The sequence below is a fragment of the Megalopta genalis genome, chromosome 2 (assembly GCF_051020955.1).
Source record: "Megalopta genalis isolate 19385.01 chromosome 2, iyMegGena1_principal, whole genome shotgun sequence".
Lineage (NCBI taxonomy): Eukaryota > Metazoa > Arthropoda > Insecta > Hymenoptera > Halictidae > Megalopta > Megalopta genalis.
In genome coordinates this window covers 41,360,888-41,386,923 of record NC_135014.1, presented here as the reverse complement: position 1 = coordinate 41,386,923, position 26,036 = coordinate 41,360,888, and the positions used below count along the sequence as shown (strand labels likewise).

The 26,036-nt window shown below is 36.0% G+C and overlaps 1 protein-coding gene across 4 annotated transcripts in view; it reads left to right on the top strand.

Annotated features, from left to right (window-relative positions):
• Window positions 1–26,036, top strand: part of zfh2 (Zn finger homeodomain 2) — a 259,716-nt gene that overhangs the window by 195,597 nt on the left and 38,083 nt on the right. For 2 of the 4 annotated variants that reach the window (XM_033468679.2, XM_033468680.2), the window contains exon 6: window positions 14,833–14,903. The exons of the other annotated variants lie outside the window; for them this stretch is intronic. In XM_033468679.2, the coding sequence (XP_033324570.2) occupies window positions 14,833–14,903 (71 nt within the window). The remainder of the gene's footprint in view (window positions 1–14,832; window positions 14,904–26,036) is intronic. 4 annotated transcript variants of the gene reach the window in all.

Below are 26,036 nucleotides of genomic sequence, written 5' to 3'. Positions count from 1 at the left end.
TTCTTGGATCGCTGTTACGCGATATCCCTATGGTTACCGCGGCCCGTGTTATTTTAGAGTTTGCCGTTTATTGCCTTCTTGCGAACACATGGGGGAAACTTGCTGGTTAGACTTAAGACGTTTCCGCTCGGCCGTGTTTGCCCGGAGATTGCTGGGTTCGAACGATCTTTAACCACTTAAGTGACGTTAATTGTGTTATTAAATGGTTTGCTAATTAATGTAGTTTTTTCATTTGACGAGGACTGAAGAAATAGGTAAAATAAAATAGGGTACAAAATACTTGATTTGGACTAAGTCTGAATTTTTGGACGAGATGCGTGCGTTGCATCGAACTGTGAATGCAATGAGTCACTTGACCAGTTAGCTGTTTTTGAGAAGAATGTTAATTCGTTACAAATAATCATTATAATCGATGGCAACAGATTTTGGTTATGGATAACCATTAATAATCGTTTTAAGCAAACTTCAATGGTTATACTTCAATTTTTTCTCGTTTTGTTTATAACAGTTATGGTCTCTGGTTTCTATCCCATTTTCCATTCTATATATATATATATTTCCCTAAGTTTAATTTTAATTCTTCATGATGAGTATACTCGTCAGGAATATGTAAGCGGTTAAGAAGGATATATAATTTGATATTCTTGATTAAATTATATATTTTATATAAAATGTTGTATTGAAACAAAATATGAACAAAATTAAACATATACAGTGTAATTGCAGTAACTTTCTAAAGAGATTGCAACAGCTAACTGTTTATTGCATAGGGTGGCCAACTTATAAGTTAACCTAAATATCTTCTTTATAACCGAATAAAGGATATTTCATGTGGAATTTATTAGGAGTATAAAGTTATCCCAAGGTCACATCGCTAAACGTATGTCAGTAGAGTATGCAGAAGATAAATTGTATTTACTGTCCATGTGATGGAAAAAGTTGTTCAATATCTATTACGCATTTACAAACATCGATATGGTATTAAAAATAATACAATTTCTCTAGTAGAATTTTCACTTAAAAATGAAATGTGAACGCGATATTTTAGGCGATTTGTACGATAAATTATTTTGGAATAATTTAATTATTCATTGTATTTTGAAAAATAGCAGTGATCTTGTTCAGTGTCTCGATAAGATCGTCTTTAAATTATATTATGCAATGTATTGATTAATTGGATCGCTTATTTCAAAAATAGTCCAAGTCCACTTATAAATAACGTGACATTTTATGTATTAAGCTAAGAAAGAGTAGCAATAAGTTGCAAGTGGGAAATATTTGTATTCTTAATATCAAAGATTGATACCATTGAAAGCCTTAGTAAGGATATTATTTGAATATTATATTATATTATATTGAAATTGTATTATTTATCCACATCTTTTAATAAGTTAATACCCATATTTACATCACTTTCAAAATAAGAAGTCCAACTGACATTACGGAAATTGTAAAAAGATATTCAGATAACCACCCCTATGTGAATCACTCTGTACACGTGTTAATAATTCGTTCACAACCTCGTCCGTCACGCTCCATACATATTGCTTCATTGTATCCTCCATGTCTTCATTACCTTGCTAAATATCTAAAATTGTTATTTTTAAGTCGGTTAACGTAGTCACGTGATAGATACACAGCCAAGCGACTCGAATAGGAACCGGACATTTTCAATGCCGTTCAAGTTGGTCGAATTGCCTGGCACGGATATAAATCAATAGTGATGAATAGTAAGATGTTACGTCATAGTAATAAATCAATTAATAGATTCCTACACTATTGTACATAGCCATTGTATGTGTTCGGTAATCATTTCGGCAGTCAAGGACAAATTATCTACTATTTATGACAGCGTCGCAGTTAGAGAAACAGAACTTTCACGTGGATGTACATACAAAATAATCATACAATATGAAATACTGTTTAAACAATACAGATCAAACTGTCTGTGTTAATAAAATATTCTGTGTACAAGTTGAGAGGTTAATTATTTATGACGTTTAACTTCGTAGCTTTTTATTGAAATGGACAATATAGAGAGAAGTAGAATGGCCGAAATAATGATAGGTTCATTTTAGTACGTTCTCGTCAGTTTCCTCACTTAAATCGATATTTTCTCAAAATCTTGAAGTGCTAGATCAATTTTGCGATCGGCATTGAAATCAGCGCGCCAAAATCTACGAGGAATGATGTATGACGTATTATTAAAAAATACAACTGTACGTGATACAGGATAAATCATAATTTTGTTGGAATATTTCAAATGTAACACAACTTTTCAAGGTTGAAAAATGTTCATGCTACATCCTTTCTACTTTTTCCTTATTCTGCAACATTTCGGCTTTGATGTAAAAAAATTCGTCGCTTTATCTCATTTTCATCACACTGAATACGCATAAATGGGCATTCTGGGGACTTTGAATGTTATAATAAATACCTATGCGAGGCAGGTAATTTATATTTATTGTATCACGGAATTTACTTAAATATTTAAATATTTGTAATAGCTAGATAGAATTTTATTTCGACGTAAAAGATACGTTCCAAATTTCTACGATATGGAATTTATATATAGAATTCATATTTCGATTCAATTCAGAACTGTGAAGAAATTAGAAGAATTTAAAAGTATTGTTAGATTATACTTAGTATATTGAAACTCATTTTTATTCTACGTCAATTTCTTACAATAAATGCAGACAATTTTTATTTTGCATAAAGATCCGCAGTCTACTAATTACGGTGCGGCCCAAATTTCAAACCTCTCTCACATTTCTCGCTTGCAACATTCTCCGAAATCCAATGTAATTCCGTCCGCATTAAACAAAAATGTCGGCGTTTCCATAATCTGATAGCTTATTCGGCACCGAAGGGAACTGGAGCAGAAATTTATTCATAATCGACTCCGCGCGGAAGGTCCGGATTCTGATCATTTCTGTAGTGTAAAGAATATCCCCCATAAGACTGGCGCGGAGGTCGTCGTGGAGGGGTTGAAATTGCGTCGTCATTCCAGAATATGAGATTTTCAGGAGCGCCGCTGGAGGGGTGGTCGTAGGTAAGAGGTTTGCGGTACGACGAAGGGAGAAGGTCCAAGAGAGAGAAATTCGCGAGCGTGTATCTGGGCGAAACGGACGTTCAGGGGTGGATATAATGGGCGCGGCGGGTGGGGTTGAGTCTCCGCTATACGTAACGTACACGTAGCGCATAAGCAGACGAATCTAGTCACGGGAAAAAGCGCGTGTTCGTACGAAGAAAGCCGCTCGGGGACATTATTGGATTCTGAGCATTCCCCGAGTTATTAAAATTCGAAGCAAACCGCGGAGCGGAGGACGGGAATATGCGGCCAGAACGAAAAATCCCCCGCCGTGAAGAGGGGCGGGAGGACTGTCGAAGAATATTAAAGTCTCGATACCCTTCCCTCCGTCGATCTTTCAGGAAAAGGCGATGGTTTTCCTGTAAACCTTATCCGCCGCCTTTCCTTCCTCGGTTTGTTAACCACCGGGAGGGAAACTCGGCGAGACTTATTCGCCTCGATAATTTTCCTCGGAGAGAGCCACGATAATTCGAACGGTATATCTGAGAAGTTCGATACCCATGGCTCATTTCACTCGTCTTACCCTCGTGCGTTCAATTATCTGCGCGTAGAATAATTAGACTGCGGAGCGCTAAGGGAATTCTCGTTGCATCGGTTATTTGATTAAAATTGAACTCAGAGAAATATAATGGAAAGTAGGATAGAAACCAGAGACTATAACTGTTATAAACAAAAAGAGAAAAAATTAAAGAATAACCATTGAATTTTGCTTAAAATTAATGGTTATTCATAACCAAAAAGTGTTCCCACCAATTATAATGGTTATTTGTAATCAATTAAAGTTCTTGTCATCGATAATTGTTATTTGTAACGGAAAACAATTTTCGGTATTTGTAATCCTTATTTGTAACCAAAAACTGCTTCCTTCATTTATAATGTTTATTTGTAATGTTTATTTGACATTCATTTATAATGTCTATAGGCAGGGATTGCCCGCCGTAATCTGTATAATCGCTTGCCGTCCATCGATCATGTTTTCCGTCATTTATACTGATTATTGGTAACCAAAAATTGTTTCCATCATTTACAACCATTAATTAATAATCACAACACATAAAAGTTCATTTTTTCTAATCATTGCATTTTTTTAAATTTTCTTTAATAATTTAATGATAACTACCCTTTATGTGAATGAAAATCAATTTTCTATTCCTGAGTTTTTTCTATCGAACTTTTAAAAACTGTCATTTTTTGTCTCTGGTAGAAACGTCGTTTATTAATGAAAACGTTTTTCTGCATTTTACGAAGTCTTATGATTAGTCTGCGGATCTGTATGAAAAATAATAACTTTCTAATTATATTGCATTAATTTTGAATTAAGTAGAAATGTACTTATTTTGATAATAATTTTAATAAACAGAGAAGAGTAAGCATATTAGCATTTGCGTCAACTTTGAATATACGCTTGTTAAAGTTATGTCAAATTAATGGTTATGTCAATTTAAATTAAGATTTAACAAGGTAATCGTTTAAACTAAACTAAATACTATAAACTCAACTACTCTATTTAATGATCCAGCAACATAACAATCGTATCTTAATGAGCACCACGCTAAGAAATGAACAATACAAATGACACTATACCGTGCAACGAATCTGCAAAGTCAATCATTTTTGTGAATGCATATTATCCGTGATTATTTTAGTGGAATGAAAAATGAGAAGACAATCGAAGTTATGAACATTCATCAAGCTAATTTCGCCGAGGATCGCTTGAAATACGGTCAGCTTTTTATCTGCCACCGCCCACCCTTAGTCGATGCTATCAGGCTCTATTATCAAATCAAAATGATCAATCATCAGGGTCAATAACAAATACAAGGCAGAAGTGGCTTTCTCGCCGATGTGGCAAACACAAAAGGCGATAGCCGGTTTTCAAGAGGGTCCGGTGAAAGGCTGTAGAAGTCACCGGGGGCGGATTTAGAGAGGGAAAGGTGGTGGCTTGTTCTCAAGCTCGGCCAGGGGTGTCTATCATATGTGAGCAAATGCAGGGATTGCCCGCCGTAATCTGTATAATCGCTTGCCGTCCATCGATCATGTTTTAACAATAAACTTAATATGATTTTGCGTCAAACTGCCTGGAAACCTGGACATGGTCAATGCGAACATTTCAGCCGATCCCTTAACACGCGTAGCTCGTCTAACAATCGAAAATCTGCGTCCCTGGAAATTTCTTTATTTCTGTCAATGTAGCGCCGTTAGTCAGATTTCGTTCAAGCTGCAAAATTTTATACAGAAGCTTCACGAGGAACCGGTTGCAGAATGCTTGTAATAGATCTTGAGGCATTTATACTATAGTAATAATTGCCATTGAAATCAAATACAAGTAAATTATCAGTTTATATTAACACATTCATTGCATTTTTATTTTACGTTTATGGTAAACGATATTCCTGTCGATGAATTAAATTTATATCTTATTCTGATTTTTATGAAATGATCTGTGAAAATGGTAATTTACATAAAGATCTGTAATTTACTTTGGAAATTTGGAAATACGTCATAATCGTAGCAAAAGTTAAATAAATGGGTTGAACAATTTACTCTTTTACTTGAAAAGTATTCATTCTTTAAAACAAATTTCAAATAAAGAAATGTAGCTTTTTTGTTACTATTTTCTGTAATAAGATTTTAAATAATTACTGTTTTGTTCTTGTTGTTTAGTGGACATGATACACGTACATCAGTGACTTGGATGAATTGTTTTCTAAATACTATTTAAAAAAAATATTCAAACGTTTGTTAGATTCCTCACGCACTTCGATATGTATTTTAACCAAGAGACAATAAATTTACTTCTAATTTGAACAGCCACATACAAGCTGCAAATTTTTATGGACATTTTTCTTCCAACCTGAACGAAGGAAAAGTTTCCCTAATCCTCCAAACTATTCCGTGTGTTAAAAATAATTCATAAATATTTAGAGCTATTATTACCATAAATGTCATCACTTATTCAAAAAATAACGCACATCGGAGAACAGTGAAAACAAAACACAAGACCGGACGGTTATCCATTCGGAAGAAGAAAAAGTAACAACCGTGCACAAAATAATACAGTTACACAAGCCACGGCTGAAAGCATACAATAATTTCGCTACCAGCGCGTCTTTCTGGCAAACAAGCTAAGAGACCGGATAAAATCAGATCGCCGTTCTTCGGCTACCTAACGAACAAATAAAAATCCCTTCCGCGCGTTACGTTTTCCGGCGCATTAGTCGCGCATAATAGTTCCGACGAAGGAGGCCCCGCTAATGGTACGCGGGCGGAACAAGGCCCGGGGAAAACGGCAAACGATTTCCCCGTGGCGGGGGCGCGCATAAATAAACGAAACGCGAGGCGTATTTGCGTACGAGCGTGAGCTGATTCGCAAATAAAACGCGAGGATTAAAGACGGGGTGGCGAGACAGTGTTTGGGCACCGCGAAACAAGGAACGAGAGGGAACGAAAAAAATAGAGGAAATGTCGGCTCTCCGATTCCGTTTGATTTTTGGTTTGCATTGCTGCTCGCCGGCCCGGAAGAAACGCCTTTAGAGAGTTTTTCCAGCTGGGAAGGCCGGTCGAATGTTGCGCGTTCTCCAGTTTGGAAGGAGACTCCTATTCAATCCTCTCTTTCATTTCCGTGATTGCTGTTTTAAATAATTGCATCTCTATAGCATCGGGCTGTGGCAGGTCCGTCACCCTTTCTCGGCTCGACTCGTTTGCGCAAAATATTTCGAATCGACCACGCCCACGAGCATTCGCTATTCACCCTCTCTGCGGGCGCGCAGTCATGTTTTTCATGGAGCGCCCGGTCCCGGGCGCCGGGCAGCTCGCGATTTTTAATTAAATACCAGTATCGGCCGTATCGATGAAAAGAAAATTTTGGCATCTGGTCGCGCCACAACACGTTGCCAAACGGGGATTTATAAAATTGGCTATCAGCCGGTTTCTATCTGCGTAGACGCGGACGTGGAAAAAGTCATTGGCGGGATTGAAATGGCCGTTCGATCGTTTCCGTGTGTTTCCCTGGAAATTAAATTCGCCTGATATTTCTCCTTTGAAAAACGAGGGAAACGAGGGTTTTCGGCTTCTTTGTGTGCACATGTGCGTATACGTGTGTATGTGTTTTCCGCTCTTTTTGGGGAATCGTCAACGACCGCCAGGTAACGCTCCGATGGAGACTCGGCAACCCTGGGAAATTAGAAGCGTCCAAGGGACCCGCCGCTTTTGAGGGTGTTGTGCCCTCGTCATTGGATATTTTTTAACGAGCTACTGTGGGGGAAAATATCATATTTCTGTAAAGGCTCCCCTCCTTAGTTAATCCCCCTTGAATTTCAGTCACCATCTCGAGCCGGTAAACGATCGATCGTCTTCGAACCGTCTCTCGCCTATTGTCTCCTCCGCGCCGAGGATAGAACGTGGGGAAACTGTTGGGAACATTTACATTCTTGATCGCGAACCTGCGTCAACTTTCGTGACGGCCCTGACACGAGCTGGGAATTACAACGGAAATTTATTCATTTTCACGATTTTCAAGCGTTTTAATTTGCCCTCCCTCTGCGTACTGTCTTGTGTTTGATTTTACTTTGTCAGTATAAATAAGGTCGCAGACTGAAGGTTAAGAATATATAAAAACAGTTGTTAAGAACGTATAAAAAAGTATGAAAATGATTAAGAACGTATAAGAAAATATAAATAGGAGAGAATTTATACAGTTATTAAGGTTATAAAAGAAAATATAAAAAGAATTAAAATATATAGAATTATTAAGAATGTATAACAAAATATAATAAGAAGAATATATATAATTATTAAGAATGTATAGAAAAATATAAGCAGAAAAATACATAGGATTATGAAATAGTCTAAATAATTAACCTTCTGTATACGCAATTGGTCGTTTTCGATTTTATTTTGGCTAAAAATGTTTCGTTTAAGAATGGCAATCAAGAATGCTATTGATGAAGAGTGTGACGTTAAAGTGGGATATTTGTAGTGTTTTATCCCTCGCATGACGGACCATAGCATCTACATATACTCGTTCAACGTTTTGCTGGAACGCGTACATGTAAAAGCCTCATTTCACTTCTATTAATCTATTCATTTTTTGATTATTCCTAATATTATTACAATGAAAGGTGACAGGGTACGAAAAACTATTTATTGTTCTCTACTTATAATAAGTAATTTATTATATTTTCTTACACATATAACACATAAAGGTCATCGCAGACCCGGTCATCGTCATGCAAGGGTTAAATGAAACTATCAATCACACGCATCACGTTCTAGAAAATATAGCGGTGTAACATTTATTTGGTTGGCAGGTTTATCAAATGCAATATATCAAGTTATTTATTGTGGCACAATGATTAGGAATGTTAAATGGCGTCTGATAGTATAGTATGTTTATATATGACACGCCAATCTAGAAGCTTTTCTTAACGCACCGTTGAATGTAGTGCTAATAAATCAGCTAAGCATGAACGATTCCATATTTCTCTTCCATAAAGATATTTTCAGTCATGGTCAAATTATTATTACTATTCTGTCAAGCATTTTTGTTGGAATAAAGGTGTAATAAATTTAAATTTATGCCAGTTTTCTTCTTCATAGATTGGCATTGGTCTAATAGTCATATTACAATTTGCCAACTTGACATTTTAAATAATTTCGCTTTATAAATAATTTTTCTAATAAATCTGATCGCTTATATTGCTTTTAATACATCGTTTTAACATTAGGATAACGCACCTCTTTAACAAAACTATCACCGAGCATGTTTATTACCATTTATAATTTTTGTTATGAATTTTCTTCAACAAATTTTTTAAGGTACACACTGTGTAGACGCGTTACTTTTTTCATTCACCTTAGCATCAGGTTTACAGGATCCGTCCACTTGATCAGTCCCAAATTTTTTAATTTTCGACTATTTAGATTGGAGAACCTTTACTTGCAAGAAACATTTATGAATTAATATGAAATTTTAGAAAATCTTTTTAGAAACATAGAAATGAAAAAATCCATTTTGAATGGAGAAATCATTTTTATAGATGTATTTTACATCTATATATGGGCATCTAAATCTATTTTATATCTATTTTTATATCTACTTTATAGTTATAGATGTACATACATACATGGAAAATTTATCCAATAAATTTGATTCTTGGGGCATGTATTATTATAAAAATTGTTTAAAATCTGAATAAACATATTTTTACGAAGTGAATCGTAATTAATTGTCAAAAACTACATGATCAAATAACAATATTTACTCTCGGGATCTACACGAACTCGAGCCATACCGAATAGAAGCTTATTTATAGTTCAATTTCGTTGCAATACTAATAAAGTCAAGTTCGAGCCACAATTCTCCGAAATTACCATTAAAACCCCTGTCACATCTAGTAACATCTAAGGATACGCAGAGGGACGTGTCGAAATCCTCTATTCGTGAACACGGGCCGCAAGAAAAATTGTTTATAAGCAGACGACTGTCGCCGGGTCTCCAAAACAACAGTCGGTGATGCAAATCGGGCGATCGTAGGCGTGTCGTTCTTTACCAAATCTCGGCCGGGTGACCGTGTCTCCGTGTTACACCGGAGATTACGACCGGTCGGGGTGCTGCGGAAGATAAGGGCGAAGCGAACCGGCGCCGCGGCAGGAGACAAGCGAGAGTCCTGCCCGATTTTTCGTTCTGGTGGGATCGCTTGTAGAGCAGGAAACTCCGATTGACAATGCGCCAGACAAAATCGAGGGTTCCGCGAAGCGGCGGTGCAGCAACGGCGACGGGGGCGACAGGGCCGCGTCGGGAAGCTCGCAAAACTGCGATATAGAAGTGGTTGAAACGGGGGGGAAAAGGGGGGTTATATAGCTCGTCACGTATCACGCGGCGGTGGCTGTCGTGTTTCGTGCGAGCCGGCGGTCCTCATGATTCGAAATCGTTTGGTGCAAGCAGCAACGAGACAACGAGTCCGCGAAAAGAGGAGGAGAGGAGAGACCGAGATGAAGAAGAAAAGCGAGAAAGGGGGGGCGAATGGAAAGAGAAGAGGCAGAGCCGGCGGAAAGATAGAGAAAGAGAAATAGAGAGACGGAGAGAAATAGGGTGAGCGAGAGAAATAGAGAAAGAAGGGGAAAGGGAGCGAGAGACTGAGAAACAGAAATGGGGGGCAGGGGAGAGAATGAGGGAATGAGGGAATGAGAGAAAGAGTGAGAGAGGGAAAGAAAGGGAAAGAAGCCTGGAGTGCTAAGCCCGATGCGAGAGTGGCCAGGCTAAGCCCAAGGCAGAAAGAAAGGTTTTATCTGCTCGCAGTTATTTATCGCTTTCCGTTGTAGCGCTGTCGTCGGGGCACGACCAATCAGAAGTCAGTATCCCTGGGTACCAGTCCGCGCCATCCGCATACATTATCGTGCGGAGCCTCGGCCATTGTCTTTCCACCGTTGTAAATCACATTTTATTCCCTCGCTTACGGTTTCGTTTTATTTATTTGTCGGAGAAACGTATCGCTACCGTACTCGTGGCCAAGGGGCGCGCGCGCGCCAACCGCTCGCGTTCTTCGCTATAAACGCTATAAACGCGCACACATAGAGGGTAAGGGAGTGAGAGAACGAGAGAGAGAGAGAGAAAGAGAGAGAGAAGGAGAGGGAGAGCGGGACACACACGAGTAGGATAGTACGGGAGAAGACACACGGTCACCCGAAGGAAACACACGCTTCCCCGTGAAATCCGTGTAAGGGGAACACAGACGCATCCGAGGGTACTGTCGTGGCACTTGCTTCGCCTCTCCCGGGCCGCAGTATGTGTGAGAGGGGGTTGGAGGCAGCGACCATACGACTTCGATTTTTATTAAGCACCCGGACCGACCGACCGACGTCCTCGTCCTCGTCGTCGTCCCCGACGACGACTGTTTAACTAAATTCCATCGCGGGATCACCCTGCTGCTTCGTGATCTCCCTAGGCCCCCCCTCTCGCGTTTTTTCTTCCCTCCCTCCTCGGGCCCTTTCTTTCGAATCGTTTTTTCTGCACGCTTCGGAGGAATAAAAGTGAAAGGTTCGCCTCGCATGATTTACGGAAACGATGCTGATGAAGCTGCTTTCCGATTCATTCTCGGCTACCCCGGGCCCGCCACCGTAAACTCCGCTCATACGACGATCCACTGCGGATACGAGCATTTATCTACTTGGGACATTCACTATGCGGATTTTGCTTGTTTCTCCTTTCATTTGTTAACACCTCGACTGCCCTGTCGCTTATAATGTACACGGGCGATCAAATTATTTCACTAAGAAAGATTCATTTTTACGTTAATACGTTCAAGGTCCGTTTGCACCGTAAATATTGGTATTCAATTTGATTTATTTACATGATCGGTCTAGATACCATTTTCATTTTTGTACAAAAATTCAATATCATGACAATAACAAAAATAATAATAATAATAATAGTAATAATATAAATGAAAATGAAAATGAAAACAATGTGATTACAACATACGAAGCAAACAGAAATTAAACATTCTAACTTTTGATAACATAATATAGTTGATCTCAAAATTTATTCAAATCATAAATATTATTATAGGTGTTAATCAAATTGAGAATCCTATTCAAAGAATCAGTATAGAGAAAACATAAATGATATGATTGTGGTAAAGCACAAAAACTCGGTGGCTTCTCGTACAAGATCGCGGATTGTTATTTCTAGTTTTCGAAAATTAATTTAAACTTTCACACGTTTCATTATGGTCCATACAATCGTGCAAAAGTATTGTAAACTATTCTCGTATTTTGTTATGCTGGCTAAATTTTTTATATTCACAATTTCGGTCGAATATTTTTCCATATACACCAATATAATCTAATACGTTGGCACGTGATTTCCACATCTCACAAAATGGTGCTACGCATAGTAGCATATTCAAGTCATGCAAGAATGTAAGAATGTCTGATGGGGTATTTCAACTGAATGACTAGGTAACTTTCTTAAATAATAATTTAATATGTTGGAATGCTTAATTAGAAACTATAACTATCCTTGATGGAAAATCAATATTAATTTGTTGAGATAATAGTGCCACCTGTATTAAAATAAGATTTAAAAAGTTTGAAAGATGACAAAATAAAATCATTTCAAATTGTTGATGAAGAGCACTGATACAATGGTATCATAATGTACTATATATTAACTTACATTAAGATGATAATGGAAATATTTTTATGGAAATAAATAAAAAATAGAGCCAAGGTTTCGCAAAAAAATTTTTGATTTTTCGAACGTTCGTTTCAATATCCTTGATCTTTCAGTTCAATGAACGTATACAAACTATTATAATAACGATATATTAGTATTAATTTATGTATTAATATGTATCACGTTGTTTTCACTTTTTCATAATAAAGTTAAAATTGTTACTTCTTTCGCAACTACTACTTACATAACTAGTTTATCCAGTACTTAAAACTTAATATGCAAAATTATTCAATTATTATTACTTTTAACCGTACCAGATTACCCGAACATACCGAACTTCATGCATTCATAACAAATGTGATCGTGCGTAAAATACTAAAGCCAAAAACTCATCCAAGAATTGGTGAACATTTTCACTAGTTGTCATTCCAATAAATTCCTTCCAAAAAAAAAGACGAAGTCAATCAATTATTTTTATTTCCGGTTAAATCGAAAATTTGCATAAACGTATACATATTATTCGAACAGTTTGCTTTATTTTTAAGAAAGAAACATACGACCTTAACTGGTTTTAATTTAAATTTTAGATGCCTTTTTGTCACTACGGATACATTAAAATGGCAGGGTTGCGCGAAGGCTGAGATCTTACCTGAAACGATTGCAAAAGTAGAACACTTTAGTTAATACCTTTTATCGACCAGCGATTTCATACGCGCACTTTGCGCCGCATGTTAATTATAGGTTGCGTTACCTTACGCCGATACTTAACTACGTACAGTGTTGCCGCGCAACCACAAGAAGAAGTATTTCGCTCACGGAGAAGAGAGTCAGGGCTTCGCGAAGTTTCAAACAAGAAAAGTGAACCGTTTCAGACAGACAACCTTTCTGTTACAGCTTCCCATTTAAATATTTAATAAACTCAATTTTGTTGTTTCTCCAGTATACTTACAACAAATAACTTCGCACATTTAACACGGTAGAAGTTTAACACACTCCATGACATCAAATATTTGAAAAACTACTTTAACCTGTCAACCGTCGAATTAAGTTTTGTTCAACTTATTTCACAATGGGGCCCTTTCCTTCGTAATGAGAAGTTACATTATTTTGACAAAATAAATAATTAACAAGTGAAAATAATATACCTTCTCTAACACTATACATATATATGTATAATAATAATATATATATATTATTATATATGTATATTATTATTATTATTATTATTATTATTATTATTATTAGTTACACAGTTTTCTTTAGTATATTCTGACAGCCTTAGTGCATTAATAGATTGATGCATATGAAATGTCGAATTTTTAAATGAATATGAATTTTAAACTTCATATATTTTTTTAAAAGATGTTTTTCTAACCAAAATATTTTTAATGTATATATGCCATTTTTAGAGGAGAGCTGAATGAATAACCTCGGCTTTATTCGTATTCATACTCATACAAAACTTACAATAAACGACAAAAATACAGAATGTTGAAAAAATTCTTTTTGGAAAAATATAACGTTGGTAATACGCAACAAGACTGAAAAAGAGACTATATTATAAATAACAACATTAACACGTTGTAAAAATCCGACATATGCACCATACATATGCACCAATTTAATACATACATATAAAAAACGTTATAGTGATGTTTGAAACTAAACCGTACAAATTCGGAGCGTTACCATACGATCATTCTAGGTTTTAGTGGGTAAAAATTTCCATGACGGAAAAGGTCGTCATATCCCGATCAACAGGTTAATTTCCAATTATAATTTTCATACCACTATGAAACAAGTGAATCGTCGTGCAAACGATGACTTGTCCTAACGAAGTTTCACGCATAGTTGATAATTCGGCGAACTGACAACGAAAACTATTTGATAAAGTGTGTTTCAATGAACGAGTATATAGATTACGACCAATCTGCGAACCAATTGTGTGTCAAAAATCCAGATTTCATGTTCCGCAAACTGGTATCGTCGCGTTCAATGGTTCCTTAATAGCAAATTATAAATCACGTTACGGAAACGTCTCCGTGCTCGCTATAAACCGGACTCTGCGTGCCAAGAATGAAACGACAATCGTCTACGATATGAAAATGAAGAGCGATTATTATTGATCCGCACCACTTGAACGATCAGCGTTCAATGTTTATTGTTCTAACAAAGCATCCTGTAGCCGCGGCAAAATGCGAGTGCCAGTTTCCGTGGCAAACAGAGTGAAACGTCTGTAAAAGAGTTCTACATGTTCACAACGGAGGCGTCGGTTTCGAGGCGAGAGAGAGTCTGGCCTGCTCTGTAGTTTCTCCGAATCGGTTCAGAAATTATAATGACGCGACCTGTTACGATTTCCGAACGCATTTCACGAAGTTGCATTCGAGTCGATCGAGTTCCGCGGCGGGTTACGAAATTCTTCCTCGTGCACGTGGACCACTGTGTCGTTGTTATTTACGCAAAAATTTTTTTCGTGTGTCAGAAAATTAAGTTTACGAGTAAAAAAAAAATTACGAGAATCACCATCAAGACCGAATAAAACATCAAATGCTTGTGATAGTTTCAGCGGTGCAAGTAGACCATGCAGGCCAGGTTCTCTCCCAGCCTCAGTCGCGTCCTGGCCATCAACAGGTCAGTAACAATGATAAATATTCAAGTTTTTTACGCGTAATCCGATGGGAAGCGTAATAGTGTGTACGCCTTTTGGTAGTCTTGTCTTTTTTTGTCCGTGTTCGACACGTTGACTGCCGCATCGTCTCCATTTGGCTGACGAAACTCTTCTCGTGGAAACTTCCAAACGAATTCTTTTCCCGATCGTACCGAATTTCCTTACGATCTATGGAACACAGGAGAATTGAAATTTTTTGATGTTATTAACACTAGACTCTTATGGAGCACAAAAAACAGCTGTTTTATATTAGTTTATAAAAATAACAATAAGACATTTATTCTGATTTTTAACAAGTGTTATTGTAACATTTGCTGTAAATAACATATAGATTGAATAAATAACTCATCAATGTATCTTTACGATATGAATAATCGTAAATATTAAAAAATTAGTGACCCGTCATTTTGACGGGTTTCGTAAATCTAGTGTTAAAGACATTGTTCTTTTGTGGTCATTGAGTCGGCGGTCAACGTGCTAACACATTGTGTAGATGAATTGTTAATTACTAATGATACTGAGATATTGTTCATTGCATCTATGCGCATTTAACAGCACCTCACTTTGATTAGTACTTTTGTGAGTGGCGTCAATAGCAGTTTTATCTGCATGTGAAGTAAATATGTGTAGAATTAATATTATATATATATATATATAGAAATAGATAATGTAACAGTTGTACGTAAAATGCTTTTGTGAAAAATTTCATCCGTGTGTCCCGATCAGAAAATTCTTTTCTAATTTGCAATTGCAACTCGATTGAATGTGCCCTTCAATTTGAAAAACTATTTTTAGTGCTGCTAAATATTTAAACGCGACATCGATGTTACGCTACTAAAAAGTATAAATAGAAATCTAACTTATGATATATTAAATCAATATATAAATAGATTCCTTCGCACACGCGAAACCTAGAGGAAATTACAATGACCGATTATAAAACGTAAACGCAATTGTTTATTTAATCGGTGTCGGTGAAAGGGAAAGCTGCTGGACACTGTCGTGCCAGTTTGGATACGTTACGTACCGCAGCTTGATCGTATATTCTCTGTTAAAGCAACTATTTAATTGTTTGTTGTCCCTACTTTTCCTCTATAATGTCGTTCATTTCACATGGAACGTATCATCAAACAAAAACTTTAAAACGATAATAACGCTCGGGCAAATGCATCGCCAAGGGAACTTCGAAAGTTTCCCTCCCCATTTCAGAGCAAATTGTAGCCACATGTGCAATGAGACAATAACATGTTTGAGCTGCTGTGCCCATGCTTGCACGAAGCTGCGGTTCTATCAAATTTTTAAAATATTCGTAAACAAACTTCTTTACATTCTCGCACATTTTCTATCGCTTTTATCTTTTTCTTGTTTTTGGAATAAAACGTGGTTTAATATTATTATTAATAATATTATTATTATTAAGAACTTTAAAAATAGATGAGGACAGGTAGAAAAGTGTTAAATAAAATTTTTGTAAGAATTCTCGATAAAGATAGCACAGCTCCGGTAATTTATTTCATTAACGGTTTAAAAAATATCTTCCTCAATTCTGGCAGAATATTTACAAGTAAAATAACAGGTACAATTTAAATACAGTTATTTCATAGTCCCGATATTTCACGTCGAAGAATTTTAAAATATGATTGAGAAAATGTTTTGAAGTGATCAGTATTAGGTAAATAAAAATCAGCATCTGGTTATTTACGAAGATATGTGTAAAATATTCAGAGTTAACACTAAAGTTACCATGCTGACCATTTTAACAAATTTTACATTTTTTATTCTAAGATTGCTGACATTATAAAAACTCTTTTACAGGAAATGATTGAAAACATTTCGTAAAAATAACCAAATGTCTAAATAAATTTAGTCTTCTCATTCTTATAAGATAACACACATCGATCACTTTTAGTGCTTGTTAGATTTAGCGTTAACGATACAATGTTAAAACTTAAATGAAATAATTTTGAACAAATATCATACGTCCAATTACAAAAATAATTATGGAGGAATTATTTTGGATTTACACTAGAACTTCGATTATCCAGTGCAAGCACAGTGACATAAATGCTCAAATAATATAACAATTAATTAGTTAAAGTGCCAGATGTCATCTTTATTGATTTATATAATAAATCGTTTTGCATATGATTCGCCTTTGATTGAGCTGATTACAGATGATTAAAATAACAGATGATTCTGATATTGGAGAACCGGAAAATCGAGGTTCTACATTTCTGTATTAACATTAAACCTACTGTGGCGGTCATTTTGACCGGTTTCAAATTTCTTTCATTAACATTGTTCAAGTCATGAAATTTCCTTCGTAGGATATGATTAATTAAATTGCATAATCCAAGTATTAAATTATAATAAAAATTACGAAAAGTCTAAATAAATTCAGTATTGCTATTTTCATGAGGCAGCACATTTGAAAATGTTTCTAGCGCTCGGTAGGTTTAGCGTTAACAAATGGATGAACAGTGGTTAACATTGGTTTTGTGTTACACTTTATACATTTCACCCTGTAAAAAGGAGCCTAACTGGCCTAAGCCGGTTGGAAATCGGCGGAAGCTTAAATCATCGTAATCCATTTTCACGGTCGTTTCTGCATACCAACCCCCAGCGACAGAATCGCCGGTCTAATTACTTCCTCGAGCCCCCATAAGCCACGTCCGCGTTTTTTCCTCGTACCCGCGGCTGCCTCCCCAAGCGACTTTTTTTCATTGCGTGCAAAATTAGTGTAACCTCAAATTAGTTGCCCGCCTACCCTCGAAGTCTCTCCCTTGGCACGTTTTTTTTTTATATCTTTCTATGAAACTCGAAACCTGTACGGTAACGTTGTTTTGAATTACGTCGCGCGACCAGAAGTTTTTTTCTGCTTTCCCCTCCCTTTCCGTTCCCTTTTGGTTCCCTTTCGGTTCCACTCGAGCGTGCCTCACCCTCCATGCAAATCAGCGTATCGCGGATCTACCGCGCCCTTTGCTAAGGGCGTGTGCGCACCACGAGTCCTCTTCCGAAAGGAAATACTCCAGCCGAATGGTCGAACATCTCTCTCTCTCTCTTTTTCTCTCTTTCTTGGTTTGTTAATATCGTCGCTTAGATGGGGTTGAATTAACCTGTCGCGTGTCGAGACTGACGCAAACCATAACAGAGGTATAGAAATTATGAGTGACAGATATTTCGGGACATAAACTATCTTTCGTAGGTTAAATGATGTCAAGAGGTGTACTGTAGCTTCAAAAACACTAATTTCTGATTGTCGACAAATATTGTCAATATTTAGACTGTTATAATTTTATTACATGAAATAATAGTCGGAATATTGAAATCTCCAAAAATATTGGAAAATTTCTTTCATGATTAAATCTGTCATAGATTTGAAGATTGAAGCTCCCCCGTAATAACGAGCCCTAAAAACTAGCTGTATGATTTTATTTAGTCGTTTTATGGAACAGAGACAAGAAACAACTTTGGTCGCACAAAGTTATCAGATATCTTATGTATAATAACTAATAAAGTTGTTAAAAAGAATCTTACTCTAAAGTTTAAAAGGTTGTTAATGATCTCAAACATCTCATTTGTACGCACTGATAAGGAAAAATGTTAAAATGAAATGTTATTTAGTTTGAACAACCAAATATAGTAAGTTCTCCCCAATTGTCTCTCAGTATGTAAACAAAAATGGACAATTTGGGAAGAATCAACAACTACAAAAACGAGCCGTGAGGCTCGAATAATTGCATCTTCTCTTCCCAAATTGTCCATTTTTGTTTACAAGCTAATAGACAATTAGAGAGAATTTACTGTATTATGTTGAGGAACAATTTTCCTCAAAATTTATGTTTATAAAGATTTTACGAGATCATTGACGTCTTCTTCAAAATCTGAGAGTATATTTTGATCATATATTTGATCACTTTTTTATTTTGAACACTTTATAGTTGAGGAGTTTTTACATGACACGTTGTCAAAGGTTAGTATATTCATTTATCAATATGCAAAATTAAACAACTTGATGTGTGAAGTCTCTCTGAATTGGAAATCAAAATGCAATTCTGCACAAAAGTTTGCCACATTTCGTAATCTTTCCATCTAAAATAGGATGTTACAAAGTCAAATTTCATACACATATGACAAAAAAGAATATATCAAGTAGAAACATTTAAAAAATGTAAAAATACTGTTGCATTTATAAGACTAATTTTGCGAAACTCCATAGTTTCTAGAGGAATATTCAGAACTAATTAGATAAAACGTGTGCAAGAAAAATGAACTGTTGCATAAGTATTGTAACTATCATAGCCGTGGTTCAAAAGCCTTATCAGCACTGCAATACAGAAAAGAATTAGGTACAGTGAAAATAAACGTATCATGAAGCCTATCAGCTACGAACCTCGACCCCTAACACGACCCAAAAACAGTCAAGTCTGCCTGTTGTCATGCACATTTGTAATCTTCCGCATTGTACCAAACAATACGGACATCGAGCTCCAGAATAATTTCAATGCTTATTGCCGTTACTCCATTATTCACCGTGTTAAGCTGCTACTGAAACCTCTTTCCGCGATTTACCAAAAATAGCTTCGCACAAATATGAATCAACAATGAGAACTGAACTATCGTCACGCTAGTACTAGACGAATATTTAAAAATCTGTAACTTAAGCTCAGACGCTTTTATAATTCTAGAATTAACTCGCTTGGCTTAATGGATCGAATTTTCTTTGACATCTACGCCAATTATTTCAATATTATCAAACCTGCTAATAATTTATTGTGAATTCTTCAAGTATTTATAACATAGCACCATTTTATATAATAACAATAACCTTATGCATCTTGCACCAAAAATATCAAATAATTCTTTATTACATAATTATTAAACATCCATTGGTAAAGTCAAACATAATAAGAAATTTTTTAAAAAATCTATTTTAATCTAAAATCAATTAAAATTCAATTAAAATTCAAATTTCTATAAAAATCTAGTACAATTCAAATTTATAATAGAAATCTTCAATCTTTCACTTTCGACAATGTGGAACGTGCTTTCAGTTCTTAAGTGATTTCAACATAAATTATATCACCAAATTATTTTTAAAGAATTCCACAAGAACTATCTCCGAACTTGCGAACCACGATTTGCCGAAAAATAAGGAAAGATTTGGTAACAAATAGTATAATAAACGAGCCACGATGGACTGCGAAAGTGGAGGGATATCCAATTATCGCTCGTCAGTAGTCACGACATCCGATAGCGCTGGAATTGCAAAAATAAATTCCTTTGTTGACTGAGAGAGCTGGGACATTGTCAAAGAGCAGCGAGGGGTGGGGGGAAGGTGGAGAGGGGCGGGGATGTGGTGTCAGGAAAGGCGGTAGGTCCAATAATAAAACGTCTCTGCTTTGAACTTCGGGCCGGCAATTCTTGTTGTCGAAGTTCGATCAGCGCGAAACGAGGCGAACGCGCGACGAGGAGAGGAAAAATAAGGCGAAAAAGAAAGACGGCTGATGGCGGAGGGCGAAGGTGACGGGAAAGGTGAAATGCAGGTTGTTAGATAGCTGAAATTATTCTTTCCGTAAAGTCTCCAGTGTATCGGGGTGCACGAGGTGATCCCGGTGACATATCGACTAAACAGCGTATCACGTTCGATGAGAGACGGCGCGGAGCGTGAAATCGACGTTCGGATCGAAACACTTCCATCTTCCCGGCTCGCCCGCCGGTCTTTTCGCAATCGTTCGTTCCTCGAGGTATCTCGTGACTGTTAGAACCGTGTCTGGGTGGGCCGAATCCGACGTGTATCAAAATGTCACGGCGGGACACGACGGGTCGTCGGCCGGATTAAAACGTTTTAAACGGAAACGATAGTAATTGCTCGAGAGAAATAATCTGCCCGTTCAATTTCGCGGACGATGCGTCGTTGCCAATGAAACGAGCCACGCGAAACATCTGTGTCGGCTGCGACTTTCTAGCTGAACTATAGCCGGAGTTGCGGGTTTATTCGGCGACGATGGCCGATAAAGTTTAACCGCGCTTACAAAAACCTTCCACACACTATCCGATTTTCGACAAATTCTTGATAATAGAAGTACCTATTTTAGGACGCTTTCCAGAGGGTATAAGATTAGAATCGACTTCGTTGCAACTTAACACGTTGAACGCCACGTCACCCACGCCTATGTTTCCGGAGTCTTCGACGAATTAAAGCAGGATTTTGGAGGTAATTTATAGTAATTTTCTTTGTAACACAACTATGACGAGTATAGACAATATAGGGTAGCATAAAGTATAAAGTAAACAGATACAAACATTAAAAATATACTTATACTAATAATAAAATAAGATAATGAAATAGAAAATATACTTATACTAACAAATTATACTTATGCTTAAATTTGTTTTTAAAATATTATAACATTTTATTAGTTACGATGGAATTCGTTAAAACATTGTAAACATAATTGGGGTGGCTCTGGACACTCAGGACAATACGTTATAAACTTTCGTAAATTTTTTTTCCTTCGGAGCGTGAAGTGTTCAACGTGTTAATAACGTTATCGTTGAATAGTTATACTACTGTTTGATTGATTAATATTTCTAGACAACATAATGAACTTCGAAATATTTATTTAATATTTAATAATAACATTCTGAAGTACGAGCGTGTACCTATTATGGAACACCGTTTTCGTACCAAATGTGTGTCAAATGTCCGTTCCAAAATAGGGACGTTAAATATGAAACATGGATGTAAATCGGGACATCGAAAAAATTGAAGTTCGCAATGTGAAACATAACCTTGTTTCTCATAAATGCATAAAATCCGCAGATATAATTTTATGAACACTGAAAGAAGAGAAAAATGTCATCCATTAGCTACTGAATTCTTTGTAATGAAAATAGTATAAAGATATTATTAATTTTTAGTAACACGTAGGATTTCTTGTATTTCATAAATTTCCACATTTCATGAATGCATAATATTCCTAATAAATATTTCAGTCTCTTAAAATTATCAACGCCCAAATAAACAAATAATAGTGCATTATTATTAATGTTTCATTATATTTATTTTTATTTGGAACGAAAATTATTACCAATTATATAACAATATTTATTTAAAAGAATAAATATAAATTGAAATCACAGATTGAGTTGGGAACGGATACATTGTTTCTCGAAAGAAAATAATCACTGTCTGCACAGTAAAAAGATAATTCGCAACTAGAAACGTGATAATTTGCAATCTGACAATTTGCACACCTCTCTATTTGCTTACGGCACGTGCAGCATTATGCGAAACGCGTGCCGTAATAAACGCATAAAATGTCGGGTCGCATACAAAGGCGAAAAATTAGAACGATGATTATTTTATCTGTTAATGAACGGCTCCTGTACAATGCACGATATTCAAGGCGAATGACCGTTTCCGCGCTTTGTCGAAGGTCAGGGGTTATCCCTGACTCTGCCACGCGTCACCTCTTTGAAAAAAAAACTCTGTAATGACCGTTCGTGACACGAAGCTATTTTTTTCGGCGCCTCCCATCGTAAGAACTCATGGCAATCGTGTGTCCCGTGATATGGGAAAGTACAAAGCAGGCATATAATCGGAATACATTTGCAAGAATCAGTAAAATGAGTACGCATTTTCTTGCGGTACGGTCCCAATAATGGAAGGTATCTTTGAAAAACATTACAAGGAAACTAATTTTTTCTCTTACCCAGCAAATACTTGTACAATAACAATTTGGAAAAAATGATTCATAAGAGCCCGATGAATTTTTAACCGCGAAGCATTTCTAATAAACGAGTTAACAACTTTCAATGCAAATACGATTGTAAAAACGCGTTTGTTGCATTTTATAATTAAAGTAAAATTAAAATAATAATTAATTAAAATAATTATTGTCATCACTTAATGCAACACGATTATTTATAGATAAAAATTTTGCCATCACTCGAGTCGCAAGAGAAATGATTTCAATAACATGTAACAACATTTGTTGTCAATGTTTAACTAAATTATAATTTTAACGTTAGAAATATATTTTACTTCAACTTCCCACTTTTATACGTTAATACGAGAAATTATGATGAATATTATGAATAATTCAATTTGATAAACATTATTGGCACTTGCTGAATTACTTTTTATTCGAATGTTGCGTTTTGTTACTACTCGCCTGATAAGAAATGCTACTACAGGGATCCTTCTTGTGTATGAAATCAATACGAATAGCAACGTTGCAACAATCGAAATAACAGAAAATGAAGTACAGCATAATCATTTTCGAACATACAATATTGTCTACTTGTAAAAACTATGGAACTTCTTCCTCTATCATTCGAAGCCTCTTTCTTATTACGGGTACGCGACCTATCATCGGCCTACCCTTGACAATACGGTAGCAACCCCTGGCGGTACCTCGTCATTATTTCTAACTGGCTTAAGTTTATTCGTGCATGACATTGAACAAGAGGAAATGTTTCGTTTTTGTAAAGATAGTTTCTATAGTAAAATAGTACCCTCGATATGTTCGCATATGTTCAGCCGGTAAATGCGAAGTACTGTACCGTTCTACTTAAATATTCGAGCTAGCATAACTATCCGAAAATTATTAGGTCGTTCGGAAAGCTTTCCTGCACAGTGTCTCTACTATACGTTTTTCCCAAGAAATTAAATCCTGGATGAATTGACGAATAAGGAATCCTATCGTGGTAATTTTTATGAAAGTATAATTGAAAACGTGTGAGCGAGCATAATATTGTATATACTTTAATATAGTACAATTATTTCATTTTTAATAAAAATAATGCAATCTTATATAGTACAATTAAGTTTTATAACAAATATTTAGAATATTTTTACGAATCATTGAACTTATTAGCAATGACAAAGATTTTTAAAGTTCTAAAATTACTAGAAGCTGTTATAAATTCTATCGTTACTTGTATTAATTGAGTTAGATTTTTTAGATTTAATTTCAAGCGGTGATTCAACTTGTATGTCACATTTGAAACATGTTCTTCATATTCTCTAAAACATAACAAATTGATATATGTAGTATACGTGCACCATTATTAAGTAATATTTATTAACCCAATTAATCAGATCTATCAACCAAGAATATGTAAGTACGAAACATAAAAACAGCTGGGTCGATTCTAAAAAAAATATACTACCCTGCTGCGTATGATCGGCCCCTCGATATAAGTTTTTTTTTACCCCACGAAATATCCTCACCCACCCCATAATTCGACTCTTCTCGCTCTGCGTGACTATCGCGCATGGTTATTACCAAAAAAGGGGGGCAGGCATTAGTACCATCCTCCCTCCCCTTCGTGACGCCATAAATATAAAAATATCCCCAACCCCTGGGACAACTTTCTATCATCCGTGTGAGAAAACGCGACGCGTGGAAAATACGATTCGAAACCGACATATGGAGCTTTGTTTGTTTGACGCGAATCGTTAACGTGTTTCTTATTTAAAAAAGCTGCACAGTATAACAATAACCTGATACAGTTGAGAGTTGAATCAAATTATTCTGAATCCGCAGCATATTAGAACAAAAATGTTTGAACTGGACATAATTATCAACTCTTTGCACCCTAAGGTATTGCTGATAATTGATACACCGTTACACATACATATGTTAACTGATATGATGATTCTTTCAAAAATTTATACCAGAGTCATGATAGACCCTAAACAAACAGTGCAAAAAATACGTTAATCTAATTTCAAGAAAAAGTTTCTTTGATATTTTATTCCTAGTTAGTCTGTAAAGTAATAAAAATATGAGAAATTGTACAAATTGTAATTGTTCAAATAAGATATCATTTATGTTTTTATAAACGTAATATATATATATATGCTTTGCTTTTCCGGAATAATACAACTCAATAAAAGCGAGAGGGACGATGTGTCGGTGCCCCTTTTCCTGCTTTGCAGCAGAGAGAGGGGTGCACAGAAGGATGACAAAATCACCCTTTCCACATATACGTGCGTGTCGCAAGGGACGATCGCAAAAAATAACCGAGGTATACCGCACTGCCAGCAGTGCCTCCGGGAGTATAACCCTGCTAATGTAGCCCACTGAAACTTATTGTACGCTACACCTTTTCCCTCCTGTTCGTATCTTTCCTGTTCCTCCGTCCCGTTGCGACCCCTAAACTACCTTATAAGGGAGGGCGTCCCTCTGTATTACGATCTACATTCATTAAGACGTCATCCCGCCGCTCGCAATTTGAACTTTATCGCAATAGATTCAAAATCGACACGAAATCGTTCGAAAACGCATCGTATCTTTGTTTACTGCTGTTGACACGTTTAACTAACTAAGTTTTGAAATTGAAATAAATTCTCATAATAAAATTTATAACGCAATTAAATTTACTAATAAATTTATAATAAATTCCAGAATTATGTATTTGTGAACAAAATACAATATTTATAAATCTATTCATAGAGGAATTAAAATTTATAAATTTGTAGTAAATTAATTTGTAATGAACTTGAATATACATGAAATTATACAAAAATTAATAAGTAAGTTTATAGGAGAACCAAATTCATTTATGGACTTCTAATTTTATAAATAAATTTGAAATTTATAAATGAAACTGCAGAGCAAACTGAATATTACCAGAATTTTTAGAATACGAGAGAGTTAAACTAATATCTTCTTCTATGGAAAATGCTAACTTTAAATGTTAACTTTCTAGTTTCGGTTTCATTAATTACATGACTGACTTCTTTTTTACTCTCGATGTTTTCTTGCTTTCCTATGCTAGAACCGAGTAGAACATGGTACAGATTACTACGTGCCGTTTCAATGTAAGAACAGACGAAATCGAGAGACAAAAATGTCTGAGTAACTCCGATTTGTTGAAACTGGCGCAGAAAATTTCTATTTTACGACAATTTAACAAGCTACGAAACAAGCTGCCTAAAAGGACGGCCGGTTATCTCAGATTCTAATCTCACCATTCTAACAGTCTAATCTCGTGGAACGTTAAGTGTGAATCATCGGATATTGTCGCGAAACCGCAAACGCCTTCGCCAAATGTTTCCCCAGCGATTCGGACATTAATTG